Consider the following 19,715-nt stretch of genomic DNA (forward strand, 5'->3'; position numbering starts at 1 on the left):
TATAGATCTTGCTGAAATGAGGGGGATGCACCGAAATCTTGGGGTTGGTAAGGGGATATACAAAAATTCAATGTATCAAAACAGGCCATAGGTGTGGTACATATATACAATAGAATATTACTCAGCCATAAAAAGAAACGAAATTGAGTTATTTGTAGTGAGGTGGATGGACCTAGAGTCTGTCATACAGAGTGAAGTAAGTCAGAAAGAGAAAAACAAATACCGTATGCTAACACATATATATGGAATCTAAGAAAAAAAAAATGTCATGAAGAACCTAGGGGCAAGATGGGAATAAAGACACAGACCTACTAGAGAATGGACTTGAGGATATGGGGAGGAGGAAGGGTAAGCTGTGACAAAGTGAGAGAGTGGCATGGACATATATACACTACCAAACGTTAAATAGATAGCTAGTGGGAAGCAGCCGCATAGCACAGGGAGATCAGCTCGGTGCTTTGTGACCACCTAGAGGGGTGGGATAGGGAAGGTGGGAGGGAGGGAGATGCAAGAGGGAAGAGATATGGGAACATATGTATATGTATAGCTGATTTACTTTGTTATAAAGCAGAAACTAACACACCATTGTAAAGCAATTATACTCCAATAAAGATGTTTAAAAAAAAAATTCTATGTATCAAAACAGGCCATAGGTGTTGAAAGTTTAAAAAATAGTGTTTGAGTCTTCCCTTATCTAGCTTTTGTTTACCTAACAATTCTCAATACTACCTACCTAATCATCCCTTCTCCCATATTTAGAATGTGTAACTAAATTATCTTTACCAAGCAAAATAACATATAGTAAAATTGTAGGTTAAAATTCATCAACAAATACTTGTTGGATGAATAAATGAAGGTATGAATGAAAGAATACGTTGTCTAACTTCTATTTGCCTTTATTGTCCTCATGTTTGTAAGGACCCTTTTAACAGTGCTGTGTCAAACCAAAGGAAGTGAACTAACATTGACTGATCATCACCCATGTGCCATGATCTATGCTCTGCTAGTACATATGTCATTTATTTTCATCTTTCAGACAATTCTGTGAAGTAGTTACTATTACATACATTTTACAGACAAGGAAACTACACTCAAAGTTAAGAAAGGTACCTAATGTCAAACATCCAGCAAGGGCAAAACTGGTACTCAAACCCAGGTCTGAATGGTCCAAGTACATGCTTTTCCGTTACAAATTTTTTGAATATTTTTATGATACTGATAGGAGTGGTTTAGACTCTTTTCAAAAAAAAAAAATTTAATGGTTTATTATTGCTATTGTTTTTATTATTTCCTTACCATCAAATTATTTGTTTAACCCAGAAGAGGCAGTATGATGTAACAGGGAAAAAATTAGTATTTGGAGTCCAAAAAATCCTGTTTGAATCTGAATTCCACTATTTACTTGCTTTCTGTCTTTATGCAAGTTACTTCACTCTTCTCAGCCTCAGGGTTTTTCTTTTGTTTTTATTTGTTTTTGTGTTTTGTTTTTTAATATATAAAAAAAGGAAAATACTGTCTACCAGATAGAGGCTCGTAAGAAGCCTAGCTCAGTGTTTAGCATAAAAAGAAAAATGCAATAAACGTTAGCTGCCTTGAGGACATTTTTAGTATTTTACTAAGAACTTTATAACTTAAAAAAAGTCTCCCTTTTAGGTAGTTTGAATTATTACTTAATATTATAATAATAGTAATTATTACAGTTTTACTATTACTAATTAGTAAGTAATAATGTTCTTACTAAAAACAAGTCATTTTTAATATTTTAGTGGTGATCATACTTTAATTAAAATTTCATACACTTTTTATTCCTCTCACATTTGTATAATGAACATTTTCTATTGTCATTAAATATCACTACAATTTTAATGGCTCCAAAATATTCCCGCATTCAAATAGACATACCACAGTATTTTTAACCATTTCTCCATTGTTTGGATGCTTCCGGTTACGAGTTGTTTTCTGTTTTGTTTTGTTTTTAGAAGGAGAAGCATGATACTGCCACAAAGCTTTGAACATAAATCATTGTACACATCTCTGGTTATTTCTTTAGGATAAATTCCTAGAATTGAATTACCAGATTAAATAGTATTTTAAAGTAGGAACTTCTGACAATCAAAGAAATTCTTTGTCAGTAGGACATTCTATAAATATATATGATTAAGATATCACTTTATTTTCCTCTTCTTTTTTACAACCCCATTTTGGGGGTAATTTTCTGTTAGAGAATAATTTTTTAATGAAAGAGGAGTTTCTAAGGATACTGTATTTACATTTGCAACCATCAATTAAATGGTAAATTGTCTTTTCTTTTTGCGAATTTTTTTCTGAGAGGAGATAGAGTGTAGTACATGAAAGAGAAAGTACAACTTGGCTAGACAATGGGCTTGTGCTCCTGGGGGAGAGTCAGCCAATGTGGAGGACTGGGAACCAGGAGAAAGAATGGTCCCTGCCAGCCACATTCTCAGGCATGGAATCTGCCCAACTGCAAGGAAACAGCATCCCACCTGGAACTCTGTACAGAGGCTGCCCTCACCAGCATGGCACCTTGCAGTTTCCATTGACTGTGTCAGGTATCAACATTCAGTTAATTAGTCACAATTTTCAGGATCTAAGGGTGTCAGCCAGGGGTCTGCCTGTTCACATGGAAAGATGGCTGCTCAGCGGAGAGAGGTTCTGGGGTCTGCCTTTGCAGCTGGCTGGTTCTGGGATGGTTGTCAGGGGACTGGAGAGATTCAGCCATGGCGAACAGCAGGCAGTAATTTCACTGCTGCTTTTTATCTCTCCCTCTCCACTGAATGCTGCTGCTGGTAGCAAAGGCCTGAAAGGGACGGCTGGGAGAGAATAATAAGGGAAGAAGGGAAAGCACTTTAAATAATTTCCTTAGCTGAATTCAGATGAGCCTCTTCTAAGGAACCATGGTGACTGGGTAGGCCCAACTGGCAGACTGGTTTTAATTGAAATACAAAAGCTTCTGGGAACCCTTGGGACTGGAAACACAGGTCCAGTTATACTCTGTCTCTGCCTACCTCTTTCTTTTTTTTTTTTTTTTTGGCCACGCCTCCTGGCTTGCAGGATCTTAGTTCCCCAACCAGGGTTTGAACCTTGGCCCCTGGCAGTGAAAGCACCAAGTCCTAACCACTGGACTGCCAGAGAATTCTACCTACCTCTTTTCATTGTGGATTCTCTGATTCATTCATTCCTTTTTCATTCATTCCTTTCCTCAGAGTGGATTTGAGGGCAGGGGCATGTATGTTAGTAAATGCCAGAGCCACCATATTCTCCATATGAGAGTCAATTCTAAAAACGATGGTTACATACTGCTAGGTTGTCATCAAAGCTGTTGCTTCAAAGGTCTGTGAATTCATACAATAAGTTTTAAAAAATACAGCAGTGACCTACATCCCCCTCTAAAGTTTCCTATAGCATTCCCTTTTTTTCTGCTGGCAAGAACCGTTTTCCTGCAAATCTAGCCAGAGATCCAGAAGAATCCTTTGAAGTCATCCAGTTTAACCTCTCAGTAGATGTTTGGATCCCTCATGTCCAGTGTCTAGCCAGCTGCCCATTGAGTGAAGGATCCTCCCTCCCTTGCAAAGCAGCCTATTCCCAATTTGAACAGCTCTTGTCTCATCATTCATCCTTCAGCTAAGCCACAATTTGAATTTCTGGGCTTTCCATTTTTATTCTTGGAGCCACACAGAACACAATGGCTTCTACTTCTGTATTATATTCCTTAACACATTGTGGACTTCTGTTGTGTCCTTTCTGAGTCTTCCCTTTAGAACCTGAATATTCTCAATAAATTGGTCTGTTCACTCATTCATCAAATATTTAATGAACAATACTATGTGCCACACAAGGCACCAAGAAACAAAGATGAATATTGTATAGTTCCTGCCTACTATAAGGTCAGTTTGAAGGAAAGAGAGACTCATAAATATATAATGTCAAAATAACACAGTATATGACATAGCTAAGCAGAGAAATTTACAAAAACTCAAAAGAGGAGTGACTTACCCAGTGAAGAGGAGTTGTGGTGGGCATTTAATATTTCCTGGAGCAGATGACATCTAAACCATCAAGGGGGAGGTGGGAGATTTCTTGTAGAGAATGCAGCATGAGTAAAGGCCAAGAGATGAGCTATCATGTGTACTGTGCAGGAAAAGAGACAGCAGTTCAGTTCAGTGTTCCTGGGGGCTCAAGTATGAAGCTAGAAATAAAGGAGAAAGGGTTAAGAGCTAGATCATGAATATTTTTCTCAAATGACAAAGTATTCAGTGCCCTCTCCAAAAATTTTGATATTATCAGGAGAAATCATTGGAATATCTCCCAGTCTCTGCTTGCCTCCTTCCCTACCCCTATTAATGAAGAAATTGTTATTCCTGAGGTGTCAGTTCTGGTAAGACCAATATACTCTAGTTGATGTTTTTGGAGCTAACCCAAATTACATTAGAAATACTCATCTTCCCATCTTTTCCTTCTAAAACCCAAGATCTTATTCTATAAGTTTCTACTGCCTCATTAAGTCACCTAAATACTGTCTTGGTGGCTATAGACCTGACAGTGTAGTTGAGGTTATACAGTGAAAATGTACTGATCACCAAACACCAAACTATCACTGTCTTTTCTGCTCTGCCTTGAATTCCATGAAGGCAGAAATCACCTGGTCTTAATCCCTAAAGCCTTAGCTTCAAGACAGTCACATAGAATATATTCATATAACATCAATGCAGTCATCTGGTGTCAATAGGTAATTAAAACCAAAAATGGATTCACATACATTCTGCTCTGAAGAACCTCATGATCAAGGCACATCTCATCCAATTTTCCTTCTTGCTTTCTTCATTCTAGCCTCATCGTCTGTTACTTGGACCTGGCATACCCTTTCTTACTTCAGGGATTTTACATATGTTCTTCCCTCTGCCTGGAACATTCTGTCCTCCTCTCCAACTCCCACCCTGACCCACTTAAAAGTAACTAAGTGCTCTTCACCTTCAGGAAAAGTCCCTATGTGTGGCTTTCCTGTTAGCCACTCTTGCACTCTGCACTTGCCTTTCGTATGCCTCATAAACTGAAAGATTCACTGCTGTAGCTCCAGGGCTTAGTCCAGTGCCAGGCACAAAGCTGGTGTTTAATAAATATTAAATAAATTCATTATTTGACTACTGCTAAGTAATATCTCTGTTCAAAGAACACTGGAATTTTTCAAAGAAAACAGAATTAGAAGTCAGAAGTACAAAGACGAGATTTTAGTGGCTGTGGTTGAATTATTAACTTCAATCTTTCGATGTATAATTGTGAAAACAACCCTCTGAAATTCAGTTTTATTAAATCAGTCAATAAAAATTGCTAAGCATTACCTTGACATTTGCAGTGGTAGTATAACTGTCAACTTATACTTGATCTTATCTTAACATTGAACTTTTCTGACTGAGTGCCCTAATTAATTTTTCTGTATTAACTACTAAATTCTTATTCCTCATCTCTTTTTACCCAAGAGCAAAATTTAATCAAGTGATCATAAATTTAGTAAGCTATATTTGTTGTAAGAGTATATGGAGAAATTAAATATCCAGTGACAAGGGACTGGTTAAATAAATGACCTGGGTGAAATATTATTTAGTCATTTAAATGGATAATTATAAAGACTATCTAGCTGTATGGAAATGGCTTAAAATATAATGTGAATTAGAAAAAAAAATAGAATATAGTATGGAAACAAAATGTAGCCATGGAGATGGAGATTTAAAAAGCATATGAAAACAAAAAATAAGTAAGATGGTTTGTGAATTTGGGAGAGATGTTTAATTATGTATAACATACAAATTTTCGAGGGCTATAGGTACATTGGATGTCAATTACTATAGTCTACAGGAGTAAGTATGAAAGCTATATTAGAGTATAAACTATTCAAATTTACATGCTGCAACAATAATGCATTCCTTGTCTGTATCTACAGCAAATTAAAACCTGTTTATTACTGAAAAGTGTCTCACATTTGCTATGACTCTAGAAGAGGTCCCTGCCTTCTGAAGTCAAAGTTCCTTATTAACAGGAAAACACGTTTCTTTGCTGGATAAATAGTATTAGAGCAACAAGACCAGAAATAGCAGAATGAAAACACCTAAATTTCACTACTCTTTCAAATCAAATGTTTTTCATGTGACTCATTTCCTTCCATCCTTTTTCGTATGTGTGTATAATTTTTACAATGGACACTAATGATTTTTTTTACATTTTCTCATATTACACAGTATGGAAGCTTTTATTTCCTACTTCATAATGATCATTTTAATTGCTAATAACGGAAGCATTTCTTAGAAGCAAAAATATAAGGCCCTTGAATTCTTGCAATGCAGGGACAAACCTGAGTGTTGTTCCTGACCTTCCTTTGTCTGCTGACAGTGTACTTTATAGCTTTGCATACAAGGCTGTTATCACCTGATTTCCATTTGAGTAGTAAGATGATAACGCAGAGTGCAAGGGGAACTAGGTTTAGGTGACAACCACAACACTTAATGTCTGCTTATTGTTTCTACAGGGGAATTCTGGCCTGGGATTCAGTATTGCTGGAGGGACAGATAATCCCCACATTGGAGATGACCCTGGCATATTTATTACGAAGATTATACCTGGAGGTGCTGCAGCAGAGGATGGCAGACTCAGGTAAAGATCTGAAATGTTAGAATTATTTGGAAAGTAAATCTGCCACATCAATGAGACGTACTTGTGCCTTTGGAGAGTAATAATTCTCCAAAAGTTCTGTACTTGAAAGAGAAGACTGTCAAAGCAAGCTTTCTGTAATGACTTTCCAGATCTCTTATTACTTATTGAATTTCAGCTAGAATTTAATTTGTGTTTGTTGATGGCTACCACATTCAACATTGAGCCAGGCAGAGTGAGGAAGTGATACAGATGTATCTTTTGTTCCATGAGGCCTTCAGTCCGATTGGAAAGAAGAATACTATGAGCTGATGAGCAAATAATAATATGTGTAGAAAACAATATATTGTAACTATTGTAGTATTAGCAAAGAAATTCCAGGTTATGCACCTTGTGTGTGTTCATGGATTTGGCAACCACTTATAAGGGCTTTCTGTAGGAGTTTGGATGGAAAGAGTCTGAAAAGCTATTCTGTAAGAAGATTCCAGTCTGAGTCTTAAAAAAATAATTTATTAACCCCACAAACCTGAATGAGAACACAGAGGGAGAAGAAGCAAGTGGTCCCAGGAAAGAAGGAAATCTTGTGTCTTGGATGAAAAACACCAGGTGAGGTTCTGTAGCTGGAGTGGAGCCAGATCTTGCTCAGGATAGAACAGTGGTGGCTTGAGCCAGGGACCCTCTCTTTAAAGAACTAAAGATTATTTGGCAAAATAAGAGTCACACACATGGGCCTCTTGGTAAATAATATAAAATTCTATCAGAGGTCAAAACACTAGCTAGGGACTTCCCTGGTGGCGCAGTGGTTAAGAATCCGCCTGCCAACACAGGGGACACAGGTTTGAGCCCTCAACCGGGAAGATCCCACGTGCCGCGGAGCAACTAAGCCCATGCGCCACAACTACTGAGCCTGTGCTCTAGAGTCCGTGAACCACAACTACTGAGCCCATGTGCCACAACTACTGAAGCCCGCGCACCTAGAGTCCGTGCTCCACAACAAGAGAAGCCACCACAATGAGAAGTCCGTGCACCGCAATGAAGAGTAGCCCCCACTTGCCGCAACTAGAGAAAGCCTGCACACAGCAACGAAGACCCAACGCAGCCAAAAATAAATAAATAAATAAATAAATAAAACACTAGCTAAAGGAATTGTAGATTGAACAATTAGGAGAGATTTCCTTGGGGAGAAAAACATGTCCCAATGTTATTTTAGCACCTCTACTAGATTGTAAATCTCCTCAGGCCAAGCAGTTATATTATAGATGTGAATCCATAAATTCTTAATGAATGAGAGAGCGTTGGAATGAATGAATGAATGAATGAGTGAATAAAATGAGAAGAGAAAGGAGGGTAAATTAATGAGTGGAGAGAGAGCGTAGCACAGGCCAAGGCCTGTAGGTAAGAATGGTTTTAGCTTGCATGAAGCCGCACTGAAAACTGTGACCTAAGTGGCAGAAATGTAAGCTTTGTAGCTCTTCCTGAGTCTGCTTTTTTAAGCATAGAGAAGCTAGCTTACTGGTTTTTTATAAAGCAGCCAAGGACACTTTTTCCCTATCCAACTGTTCTGATGCAGTGATTACTTTTGACAGCTGCATCTTTGCAGCTTGTGGAGGAAAATCGCGCTTTTTTTTCAGGTACATCGGCGTCCCCTATCAACAAGAAAAGACATGAGTGACGCTCCCACAGGAAACACATGCTTTTTGAATAGAATTTTCAGGCTGAATTGACTAAATTAATTTCTGGGTGAGGGAACGTCCATGCTGCAGAGTGAGAGATTCGAACTAGATGCTGTGTAATTCTAGGACTCATGATGGGGATAGTGATTGCTAATGCCGGACCCTGGAGAAGCTCCATTTAAAAAGTTTAGGGGCTTCCCTGGTGGCGCAGTGGTTGAGAATCTGCCTGCCAATGCAGGGGACACGGGTTCGAGCCCTGGTCTGGGAAGATCCCACATGCTGCGGAGCAACTGGGCCCGTGAGCCACAATTACTGAGCCTGCGCGTCTGGAGCCTGTGCTCCGCAACAAGAGAGGCCACGATAGTGAGAGGCCCGCGCACCGCGATGAAGAGTGGCCCCCACTCGCCACAACTAGAGAAAGGCCTCGCACAGAAACGAAGACCCAACATAGCCATAAATAAATAAATAAATAAATAAAAATTTAAAAAAAAAAAAAAAAGTTTAGAAATAAAGTTGTTAAAGGAAACTTCAGAAAAGTGGGCCACAATCATTATTTCATACCACTCTTTACCTAGAAGTAGGGGAACTTTCGCCTCAGCCAAACTTTGGCCCTAAGTTTCAGATAAAATAAACTTCATGTTATGTGCTTATTCAACAATTAAGAATGAAAAATGGCATCTCTTAGGGTACCACCACTCTTTGCTCATGCCTACGGAGATAAAAGGAAGTTCTGCTGTGTTGGGAGCGTCATTCAATAGTTGTAAAGAGAATAATCATAATGACAGCTAACATTTATTGAGCTTTTATCATGTGTGGAGCATTGGGCTAAGATAGATAGGTAGGTAGGTAGATAGGTTGGTAGGTGGGTGGATGGTTGGATGGATGGATACACAGATTGATTGACAGATAGGTTGATAATATAAATAGAGATGTAGGTACACACAGACACACACATAGGCACACAATCTTCTATACACTTACGACAGCCATATGAGGCAGGTACAGTTATTATGGCCATAATAATATGGACTCAGGAAATTAAGAATTAAATATTTTAAGAAGATCACCAATCTAACTTTGAATACATTCCAAAATCAAGTCCTGTATATCGCTTAAGTACTCTCTAAACTCTAATTCAATAGTAGAATCCCCTACCTCATGTGGTCCTGGCCTAAAAATTCCCAAAGATAAAGTTTTTCACAATGGTAATGCACAACTCTGAACAATTACAAAGTTTGCTATTTTTCTGCTGAGCCACAGTTGTTTTTATTATGAACTCTACCCACTGGTCTTCATTCTGGCTTCCTGGAGCCAGGGCCGTGGCCTATGACTGTGTATGTGAATTTTGCCTGGTGAGGTTGTGCAGTGAATGACCTGAAAAACTCTGAACAATGGCCCTAACAGGAGCAACCCTATATACCAACTCCCCAATCCGCATCACAGCCTTGTGCCTATGTGAAGACAGCTCTGGTGTGTGTCTCCAGTTCTTTGTGATAGATCCTTGCTACTACCACTGAGACTGTTTCCCACCTTACTCCTTCCTGCCATGAACTTGAATGGTTTGGGGACATCTAAGAGTTCAAGAATAACACTCAGCTGAAAATATGGCAGCGTGACTTTAAGATAGATTTCAGAATTTAGCAATTTATCTGGTTCAAAGCCTACATTTTACAGATGGGAAAGCTGAGGCTCAGTCGAGTGATTTATCCTGAGGCATAAATCATTTGGGGGGTCTGTTAACTAGACTCCACATGTCTTTTTTTTTTAACTTTTTTTTTTATACTGGAGTATAGTTGATTAACAATGCTGTGATAGTTTCAGGTGGACCTCAAAGTGATTCAGTTATACATATACATGTATCTATTCTTTTTCCAATTCTTTTCCCATTTAGGTTGTTACAAAATATTGAGCAGAGTTCCCTGTGCCATACAGTAGGTCCTTGTTGGTTATCCATTTTAAACATAGCAGTGTGTACATGTCAATCCCAAACTCCCTAAATATCCGTTCCCCTGACCCTTCCCCCCTGGTAACCATAAGTTCGTTCTCTATGTCTGTGAGTCTGTTTTGTAAATAAGTTCATTTGTATCATTTCTTTTTAGATTCCACATATAAGTGATATCATACAGTACCATACGATATTTCTCTTTCTCTGTCTGACTTGCTTCACTCAGTTTGACAATCTCCAGGTCCATCCATGTTGATGCAAGCATTATTTCATTCTTTTTAGTGTCTGAGCAATATTCCATTGTATATACGTGCCACATCTTCTTTATCCATTCTTCTGTCAATGGGCATTTAGGTTGCTTCCACGTCTTGGCTATTGTAAACAGTGCTGCAATGAACATTGGGGTGCATGTATCCTTTCAGACCCTTAGACTCCCAATGTCTTGACTCAAGTAATTAATGATCTAAGGTAGTGTTAAGTGGCAGTAACACCTAAGCCCATCTAAGAAGTGTTTTCTCAGTGTAACAGGAACACTCTCTGAAGCTGGACTAACAATGTGTGAGGAGTACTTTCTATCTCACCATTAGTCCTTGTGAACATGGAATCAGGAAATAACAAAGAACTCTGGAAAGATGTAGGTTCTGATGCCTGTGTACTAACATAGTTGATTTTGGAAAGATTAAACTCTTTTGGTTGCTGTTTTCTCATCTATAAAGTGATGACAATTATACCTGTTCTGAGGATTCAGCGAGATAACCTAAGTCCCTAGATATGCCAAGCATATAGTACAGGCTCAGTAAATTTTAGTAATGTTTCCCCCTTTTCCTTACCAGCCCTCTCTATCTCTCAGTGGTCTTTCCTCTTCTATTGCTTCCATTCCTTCTTCTTTTTCTCTCCTCTCATCCCTTCCACCTTTCTTTCAGTTCCTGTTCATCCTCTACGGCCTTCCCTAAACTTCCTGTTCCTATCTTTTCACATGCCCTTTTCTCTTGATCATAACATGAAATTAAAACCCATTTAGAAACAGGTATGGTACTAGAAAAGGCTCTGTGTTTCTATTCTCAAGTTTATAATACAGTCAACTGAATCTGCTATGTTTCCCTTACTTAAAAACTAAGCCCACAAACTAAACATAGTTTTGTTTTGGTTTTTTTTAACTTGACAAATTCTTTGGTGCTGTGAGTTAGGAACTTGTAAACATTTTTCTGGTGTATCCTTCACATTATAAATTATATTTTTGACAGTTAAATCATACTAAAGTTGAAAGAGAAGCTGAGGCCCAGAAAAGTGAGGTGTTGGGTCTGCTCCAAGGAGAGTAGTAATCTGGACTTTTCAGTGGATATATAATAATCAGGTCAATAATAATAATAGCAAGGATAACATAGTACTTCAGTGTACCAAGTACTTTTCTGACACATTCACTCATTTAAAATGTATAACAACTTGACGAGACCTATACTTTTATTATTCCCTCTTTTCAGGTAAGAAAATCAAGGAACTGAGATAAGAGGTTAAGTAACTTAGCAAGATTGTACGGCTAGTAAATGTTAGAGCCAGACTTTGAACTTAGGCAGTCTGCATCTAATGTCCATGTATTTATATTCTAAGTTATACTGCAGGGGGAAGAAGAATGACATTTAAAAGACACACTGTGGAAAGCAGTATTCTAAAAATGCCACTCCTCATGATTCCACACCCTAATCCATAGAACCTGGGACTTTGATGAACTATCACTCCTGTGATTTTGTTACATTGCATGGCATAGTTGACCTAAGATAGGGAGAATATTCAGGTGAGCCTGATCTAATCACATGAGCCCTAAAAGTAGAGAGCTTTCTCTGGCTGATGGCAGAAGAGGAAGTCAAAGAGATTCAAAATCTGTGAAGTACTTGGCACTGTTCCTGGTTTGAAGATGGAGGAGGCCGTGTGAGAAAGTACAAGGTTGGCCTCTAGGAGCACACAGAGGCCTCCGGCTGATAGCTAACGAGGAAGCAGAGACCTCCATCTCACAACTGCAAGGACCTGTGTCTTACCACAACCTTATAAGCTGGGAAGAAGACCCACAGCTCCAGATGAGAATGTAGTCGGTTGACACCTGGATTTCAGCCTTGTGAGAACCTGAGCAGAGATTCCAGCCACACTGTGTCAGACTTCTGACTTATACAGACAGTGAGCTAACAAATAGGTCTTGTTTTAAGCTGCTAAATTTGTGGTAATTTTGTAAGGAGCAACAAAACATTAATATCTACATTATTCGAGGAGTTCTGAGTTCATTATGAAAAGTCTTCCTGTATGTGCTCCATCACACCCAATATAAAGCAAGTGTGTAGGTTTAAGACACAGATAAGGTGAGAGGTGACTTTCTCCTTAATTAGATCAGACTCCAAACTGAACTCAAGTCCCAGTGGTTGCCCCAGAAGAGAGATATAGGAGAAAGAACATACTATTTGGAGTAGAGGACCTGGGTTTCAAGTGTTCCTTTCTAGCTAAGTGACCTTGGACCTCTTTTTAAGCTCTCTGTGCTCCAATTCCCTTACTGGTAAATTGTAAGTAGGAGCATATATACCACGAAGCTGTAATGTGTTGCTTTAAACTGCAACTGCTGTGGTAACTTGTCAGGGAGCAATAAAAAGCTAATATGGACTCTATGGCATTTTGGACCCTAATATTCACTTAGGCTGAGGTGCAGACTGGCTTGTCTCTGCCAGCACTACCTCACTCTGATCTTCAGAAACACTGATCAGGCCTCATGGCTGGGCTCAGGCCCTTCACACACCTGGAGGCAAGATGTGAAAAGCAATCAGAAACAAGGGGTGGATCAAGGTCAGAAATAGGGAAGAAACCAGTCCCCCAAGGTGAGGGACAGCAAATACAGAGATTAGCTGAAATACACTGTTACAACTGATGGCTGGGGATGTTAGTCTGGGCTGGAGGGAGGGTGAGAGCCAGAAGCTATAAGGAAAATGTGAGATGAAGGCTAAGTTAAAAGGCAAGACAAGAGAGCATATGAGGGTTTAAATGAATTCCTTTGGATAGTGATCCTTTTCCTGTGCAACCTCTTTTTCTTGTGTATATATTTTTATAGATATGATAATTGTCCTTTGTGGAATATGTATAAAATTCAGATAAGTAGATAAAAACTAAACAAAACACAACACATTCATGTTTACAATAAATAGTCAATAAGTATTAACGTTTTTGTACACTTATTTCTGGTAATTTTTTTGCTATTTTACTTATTTTTATTTAGTTTAGATCACACTGTATATAATATTTAGCATTTGTTTAATTTCACATAACTTTATTTCATAAACCTTTCCCCATATCATTTTTTAAAAAGCCTTATACATATTTTAATTGCTGTTTAATAATACATTTACTGTTTACATTGTTAGGAGTTTAGGTTGTTTTCAGTTTCTCCACAATTTAAATAACTGACAATCTTTTGGAAGACATTGCTGACTCTGTTTCTCATAAATTCCTTAGGATATATTTCTAGCAGTAGAATTTCTGCACCAAAAGGTATGAACATTCTAAAGAATTTTGATACATATTGCTATATTTCCTTCCAGAAGGACTGTACCAAATTTTACTTCTACCACTGATGTTAGGGAGGGACTATTCTACAATATGTCATCAACATTTCATGTGCTTGAATGTGTATGATTTTAGGCTGTTTACCAAGGCAAACAATGGTATATTTCCTTGCTTTGCTTTGCATTTATTTGATTAACAAAAAGATTGAACTTTTTAAAAAATGTAACAAGCCATTTGTATTATTTCTTCTAGAAGTTGTCACTAAAATTTGATAACATTACCTATCTTTAAAGTTAGAACATTTTTGAAAGAACATTAGGTTTTCTTCCAGAGCAAAATAGATATCTGTCCATGCTTTGAAGAATGGTTTTTATTTCAACTTTTGTATCTGAACCATAAAAATGCCCTCTGTGTGGCTTCAAGTCTCAGGATTGCTGAGGACCAATATTGATCTGTCATCCTGGGGAAGAGCTATCACATGACAGCCTCCGCTTGGCAAAGCAGCAATGACATTTTACACAACAGTGCATTTATTAAACCCATCCACAGCACAAAAGCAGCATGTAGTGGCAGGCAGAAGAGATGGCTACTTGCCAATATCCTCACAAGTGACACAATTTAATCTCTTAGCCCTCAGCACAATCATTTCTACTCCCAGACAAGATGGAAAAAAAACCCAAAAAACAAGTTTTCTTTAAGTTCATTGCTTCATTTGTTCCTTCTATGTCTGTTTACAAGTAACATTGGCTTCGTCCTTATAAAAGCCATGTATGTTGATTTCAAATAAGAATGCTATTGTTCATACTGAGGCTTGACTATACTGACTGAAGTCGAGAGGTAAAGGACCAATGTTTCAAGAACACAACCTCTGTGTATAAATTACAACATCATCCTTTGGCTGTCATACGGCAATTCATCCTTTTGATTTTTCATTAATTATACCCATTAACTCACTAGTAATTTTTAAATAATAACATGAGGAAAAGAGAGGCAAAGGGGAAGAGCAGAGGGAGAAAAAGGAAAAGGAAGAAGAAGAAGAAGAAACACTGGTGATCATCAGGAGATGAAGACATCATATAGCTTAGAAATGGAGAAGGCAAACCTAAATTAAAATTTTTCTGTGCCGATGAGAAGCACTAAGCAGAGGAAAGGGAGCAACTTTCAAGCATCACAGTCTGAAACTTACTCCCAAGACTCACTTTCAGACTGTTAAAGGAAATAAAAGAGTTCCAGTAAGGGAAACAGCATAAGATATTGCTAACTCCATAGAATACCTCTCCACATTGAACTTGCATTAGTTTGGATGGTGGGAAACAAAAACCTTGAGTTACCAAGTCCAACATGTCAACTTCCACCAAACGTGTGACTCTTGCACCAAATGACTACAATAATGCTAAATTTTTCATTCAAAGACAAAGACTCTCAGTGTCTTCAAAGCCGTGTGAACTTTTCTTTCATTATCGTTTTGAGGCAAAAGCAGCACATAAGCCCAACCATTGCCCTGAACAAGAAGATTTTCATGAGAAGGGAGATTTCATTATCCAGTACAAATTACACCAGCACTCTCCTTAGAAAAAAAGTATGATTGGGATCTCAGTGGACTCAGATTATTTCCTTCCATCTCTGCCCACAGAATGAAAAGGAGTAAGAAGGAACAGTCCTCTGTCCTTTGATTTCCTCTATCAATATTATCAGCCCAAAAAATAGGAAAAAAAATTATCAGCCCTAAATATGCTGACAACCTATTTAGACAAGAAAAAAAAACAATTAGCAAGTAGTTCCATAGTGACAGGTAATAACAAGTCCTCAACAATTTAGAACTACACAGGAAAATTTCTAAACAAGAAGAATAATTTCAGCTACATATCTGGTAGTATGCCAAGTATACAAGTGCAGTCTTTCACAGCTAGAAAGGCATATCCAACAGTTTTCTGATTTTCGTCAACTGTTACGTAATCTAATAAAATAAATCTCTCTGTGGGTTAAATGAAATAGCTTTTTGCAAACATGCCCCCTCTTTTTTAACAAATTGTGCCAAGACTCCTGAATATCCACACTCAAAAGAATTAAGTTGGGCTTTACCTCATACCATACACAAAAATTAACTAAATATGAATCATAGACCTAAATGTAAGAGCTAAACTTATAAAACTCTTAGAAGAAAATATAGGAGTAATTCTTCATGACCGTGGATTAGGCAGTGCTTTCTTATCATAACATTAAAAGCAACAACAAAAACAAAAGCAGATAAATTAGACTTCATCAAAATTAAAAGCTTTTCTGCTTCAAAGGCCACCATTAAGGAAGTTCGAAAACAACCCACAGAATGGGAGAAAATATTTGCAATAATATATCTGATAAGGGACTTGTATTCAGAATATGTAAAGAACTTTTACAGCTCAACAATAAAAAGACAACCTAATTAAAAACTTGGCAAAGGACTTGCAGTTATTTCCTATTGATACTGTAACACATTGTAAAAAACTTGGTGGCTTAAAAATCACAAATTTATTATCTTGTAGTTCTGGAGGTCAGAAATCCAAAATCAGACTCATTGAAATAAACTCAAGATGTTCATAGGGCAGCTCCAGAGAATCTATGGGACGATCCATTTCCTTGCCTTTTCCCAGCTTCTTGAGGCCACCTGAATTCCTTGACTCATAACCCTCTTCTCCATCTTCAAAGAGCATCAGTTCAACCTTTGCTTCTGTCAAATCTCTCCTTTGACTGTAACTCGACTGCCTCCTTCTTTAAATTCCTGTGATTATATTTAACTCATCCACATAATTTAGGATAATCTCCCTATCTCAAAATTCTTAATTTAACCACATCTGTAAAGTCTCTTTGGCTTATAATATAACATATTCACAGGTCAGAGATGAGGACTTGGACTTTTTAGAAGGACATTATTCAGCCTACCACATATTTGAATAAATACTTCTTTAAAGAAGATATAGAAATAGCCAGTAGCACATAAAAAGATGTTCAATATTATTTATCAGGGAACTGCAAATCGAAACTACAAAATGATACTACTTCACACCCAGTAGGATGGCTATAATCAAAAAGATAGATAATAACAAATGTTAGCCAGGATGTGGAGAAATCATCACCTGCCGTGCACTGCTGGTGAGAAGGTAAAATGGTGCAGCTACTTTGGAAAACAGTCTGGCAATTTCTCAAAAGTTAAAAGAGTTATTGCATGAACAACAATTCTGCTCCTAAGTATATACCCAAAGAGAATTGAAAACGTGTTCATACAAAAAACTTGTACATGAGCTTCATAGTAACATTATTTATAATAGCCATAAAGTAGAACCAATCCAAATGTCCATCAACAGATGAATGGTTAAATTGTGATATAGTCATACAATGGAATATTATTCTGCCATGAAAAGGCATGAAGTTCTTATGCATGCTACATCATCGATAAACCTTGAAACAATAGTCTAAATGAAAGAAGCCAGATACAAAAGGCTACATATTGTACAATTTTATTTCTATGAGATTCCAGAATAGGGAAATCCATAGAGATAAAAAAGTAAATTTATGGTTGAAAGGGGCTGGTAATGAGTATGGAATTTCTTTTGGACACAGTGAAAGTGTTCTAAAATTAGATAGAGCTAATAATTGCACAAGTCTGTGAATATACTAAAAATCACTAAATTGTACACTTTGAAAGGGCAAATTTTAAAGTACATGAATTATATCTCAATAAATCTGCTATAAAAAATATCCAGTCATTTTTTTCTTGCGTAAAATATTCATTCGTATTTACAAATCTGAGAATTTTTTTTCTAGTTTCAGAAAGCTCATGACTTCTTCATATTGCTGTCAAGTTATAGATTTAATTCATCTGAAGTTCCATCATTTAGGAAAGTTCTTGAATCTGTTCACCAAGTAAAGAATACCTTTGGTTTGGGCTCCATGCCTATATGGTCTAAGTAATCTTTAAAGTAGGCAAATATCATACAATGCTCCTATTTCCTAGATAAACTAGCAGATATTTGACCTTGTGTGCTAGCTGCTAAAGTATCAATAATTTACAAACATGATCTGATAAGTACAGTTTATATTTTCAAAAGCCAAAAACAAATCAGTGAAGTGCATTAAAATTTAGGAGAATTAATTCAGAGTTTTTCAAGTTCCAATTATCCAAATATACTTAAGGAAGAAAAGAACATATCGATTTTTCACAAAGGAACAAGGATTACTGAAACATAGATGTGGTGATTCATACCCCTTAAGATTGATTCCATGTGGCTCTAAATATTTTGATTTAATTCTAGTCCCTGCTTTGTGTATAGGGAGCAATTTCTGACATTATTTGTAGGTCTAGACCCAAACTTCTAGCTCACACTGAAAGTTAACAAGATGCACTGCTCTAGTGAAGGTAAGAGAGATACCTGAGCACCTCTGCCGCTAACTAGCTCTGAGACCTTGAGAAGGTTCCATAGCCTTCTCAACCTTAGCACCTTTCTCCATAAAATGAGTATAATAGAGGATCTTTGGGAATTTTCAGTTTCAAAATCAAATTTTGATCATTTATTTGACTTTCATTGACAGTCTGAGACATTCAGAATACTATTATCGTGGCCAGGAAATCAATCCTTTGTTTTGATTAAATCTGTAACTCTGAGAAGATGTAATCTTCATCACATTCCTATAGCAAAGAGCTGATCACAACTTTAAGTGCTGAGAAGGCATTTGTTATTATTTATTTCTAATAGTCTCCCAGAAGGAATGTTGTTATTCTAATATTCTAAAACTGTATTTGATATTGATTTTAGCAAATAGCTCCTTGGGATCTTTACCAAAAACGAAATGGTTTGGGGGAAAGGAGGGAAAGACACGCAAATTATCTCCTGGTTTCTAGTTCAATGGTAATCCCAGTTATTTTCAAGAATGGTTTTTCTGAACAGTTATAAATTATGTCATTATTTAGAAAGGCCCAATAATGTGGTAAGCTTTGTGCAAGCATCATGTCATTGCAAATTGGCTTAACAGATGCCAAAATCATAAATGTGTTCTATATATATTAGAGCTACTTTCTATTCATTCAGTTTCTACGCAGCGGGTGTGGCCACAGCAAAATGGAGACATACATACCATCTCCCATCCCCCGAGTGAGGTTTCTCTTCACACTGCCCAGTCCAAGCCAGGCAACCTTTGCTCACAAGATATCCCTCCACCCTCCCACATCCCCTTCCCACCCACCTCTGTACATTGCACTTTAGTTTCCTAGAGGAAGCTGAGACTGGAAAACCTGGTTAGAACTTAGAATTGTTAGACCTCCCACCACCCCCACCCCCCCACCCCCACACACACCCCCCACACCCCGCTTCCCTTCCTAGTTCCAGCTCCTCCTTGCACTGTGAGGGCCCTGGGGGCATGCCTGTGACACTTGCCCTGGGGGCATGCCTGTGACACTGAAGGTTGCACATCCAAAAGCTTCATCCACATCCTCTGCGAATAGCTGTTCTTTGACTTCTTTTTTGAGCCTCTGGCTGTGCATAAAGCCTGCACCATCAACCCTTAGGAACTTGAACTTGGGAAAGAGGTCCATACAGCCACTAAAGTGGGCTGCAGTCAGGGAATTCCAGAATATGTCTGTTGTGGGAGAGGGGAGGTAGACCCCATATATTTGCCTCCCCTTGGCTTTGTAGGTTCCTATGAAGTGATCATTAGTGAACATTAATCCCTTAAAGGTTAATTGGCAGGTACAATAAGGGAAATTACATTCATTGAGTTTTAGAGCCTAGTAAAAATAAAATGAACAGAATATGTATGTTATTGGTAGAGTTCTTGGCTTTTAGGATTTCTCATATTAAGTTTTGTCGCCTTCATCCGAATTTATAGAGAATGTCTTCCTTTGCCTTTGTGATAACTCATTTATTTGC

At 37.8% G+C, this 19,715-nt stretch overlaps 1 protein-coding gene across 11 annotated transcripts in view; it reads left to right on the plus strand.

Annotated features, from left to right (window-relative positions):
* The window catches only part of DLG2 (discs large MAGUK scaffold protein 2), a 949,517-nt gene that overhangs the window by 318,390 nt on the left and 611,412 nt on the right, over nucleotides 1–19,715 (plus strand). For all 11 annotated transcript variants that reach the window (XM_068554434.1, XM_068554426.1, XM_068554427.1 and 8 more), the window contains one exon: nucleotides 6,539–6,663. In XM_068554434.1, coding sequence (XP_068410535.1) covers nucleotides 6,539–6,663 — 125 coding nt within the window. The remainder of the gene's footprint in view (nucleotides 1–6,538; nucleotides 6,664–19,715) is intronic.

The sequence above is a fragment of the Eschrichtius robustus genome, chromosome 11 (assembly GCF_028021215.1).
Source record: "Eschrichtius robustus isolate mEscRob2 chromosome 11, mEscRob2.pri, whole genome shotgun sequence".
Lineage (NCBI taxonomy): Eukaryota > Metazoa > Chordata > Mammalia > Artiodactyla > Eschrichtiidae > Eschrichtius > Eschrichtius robustus.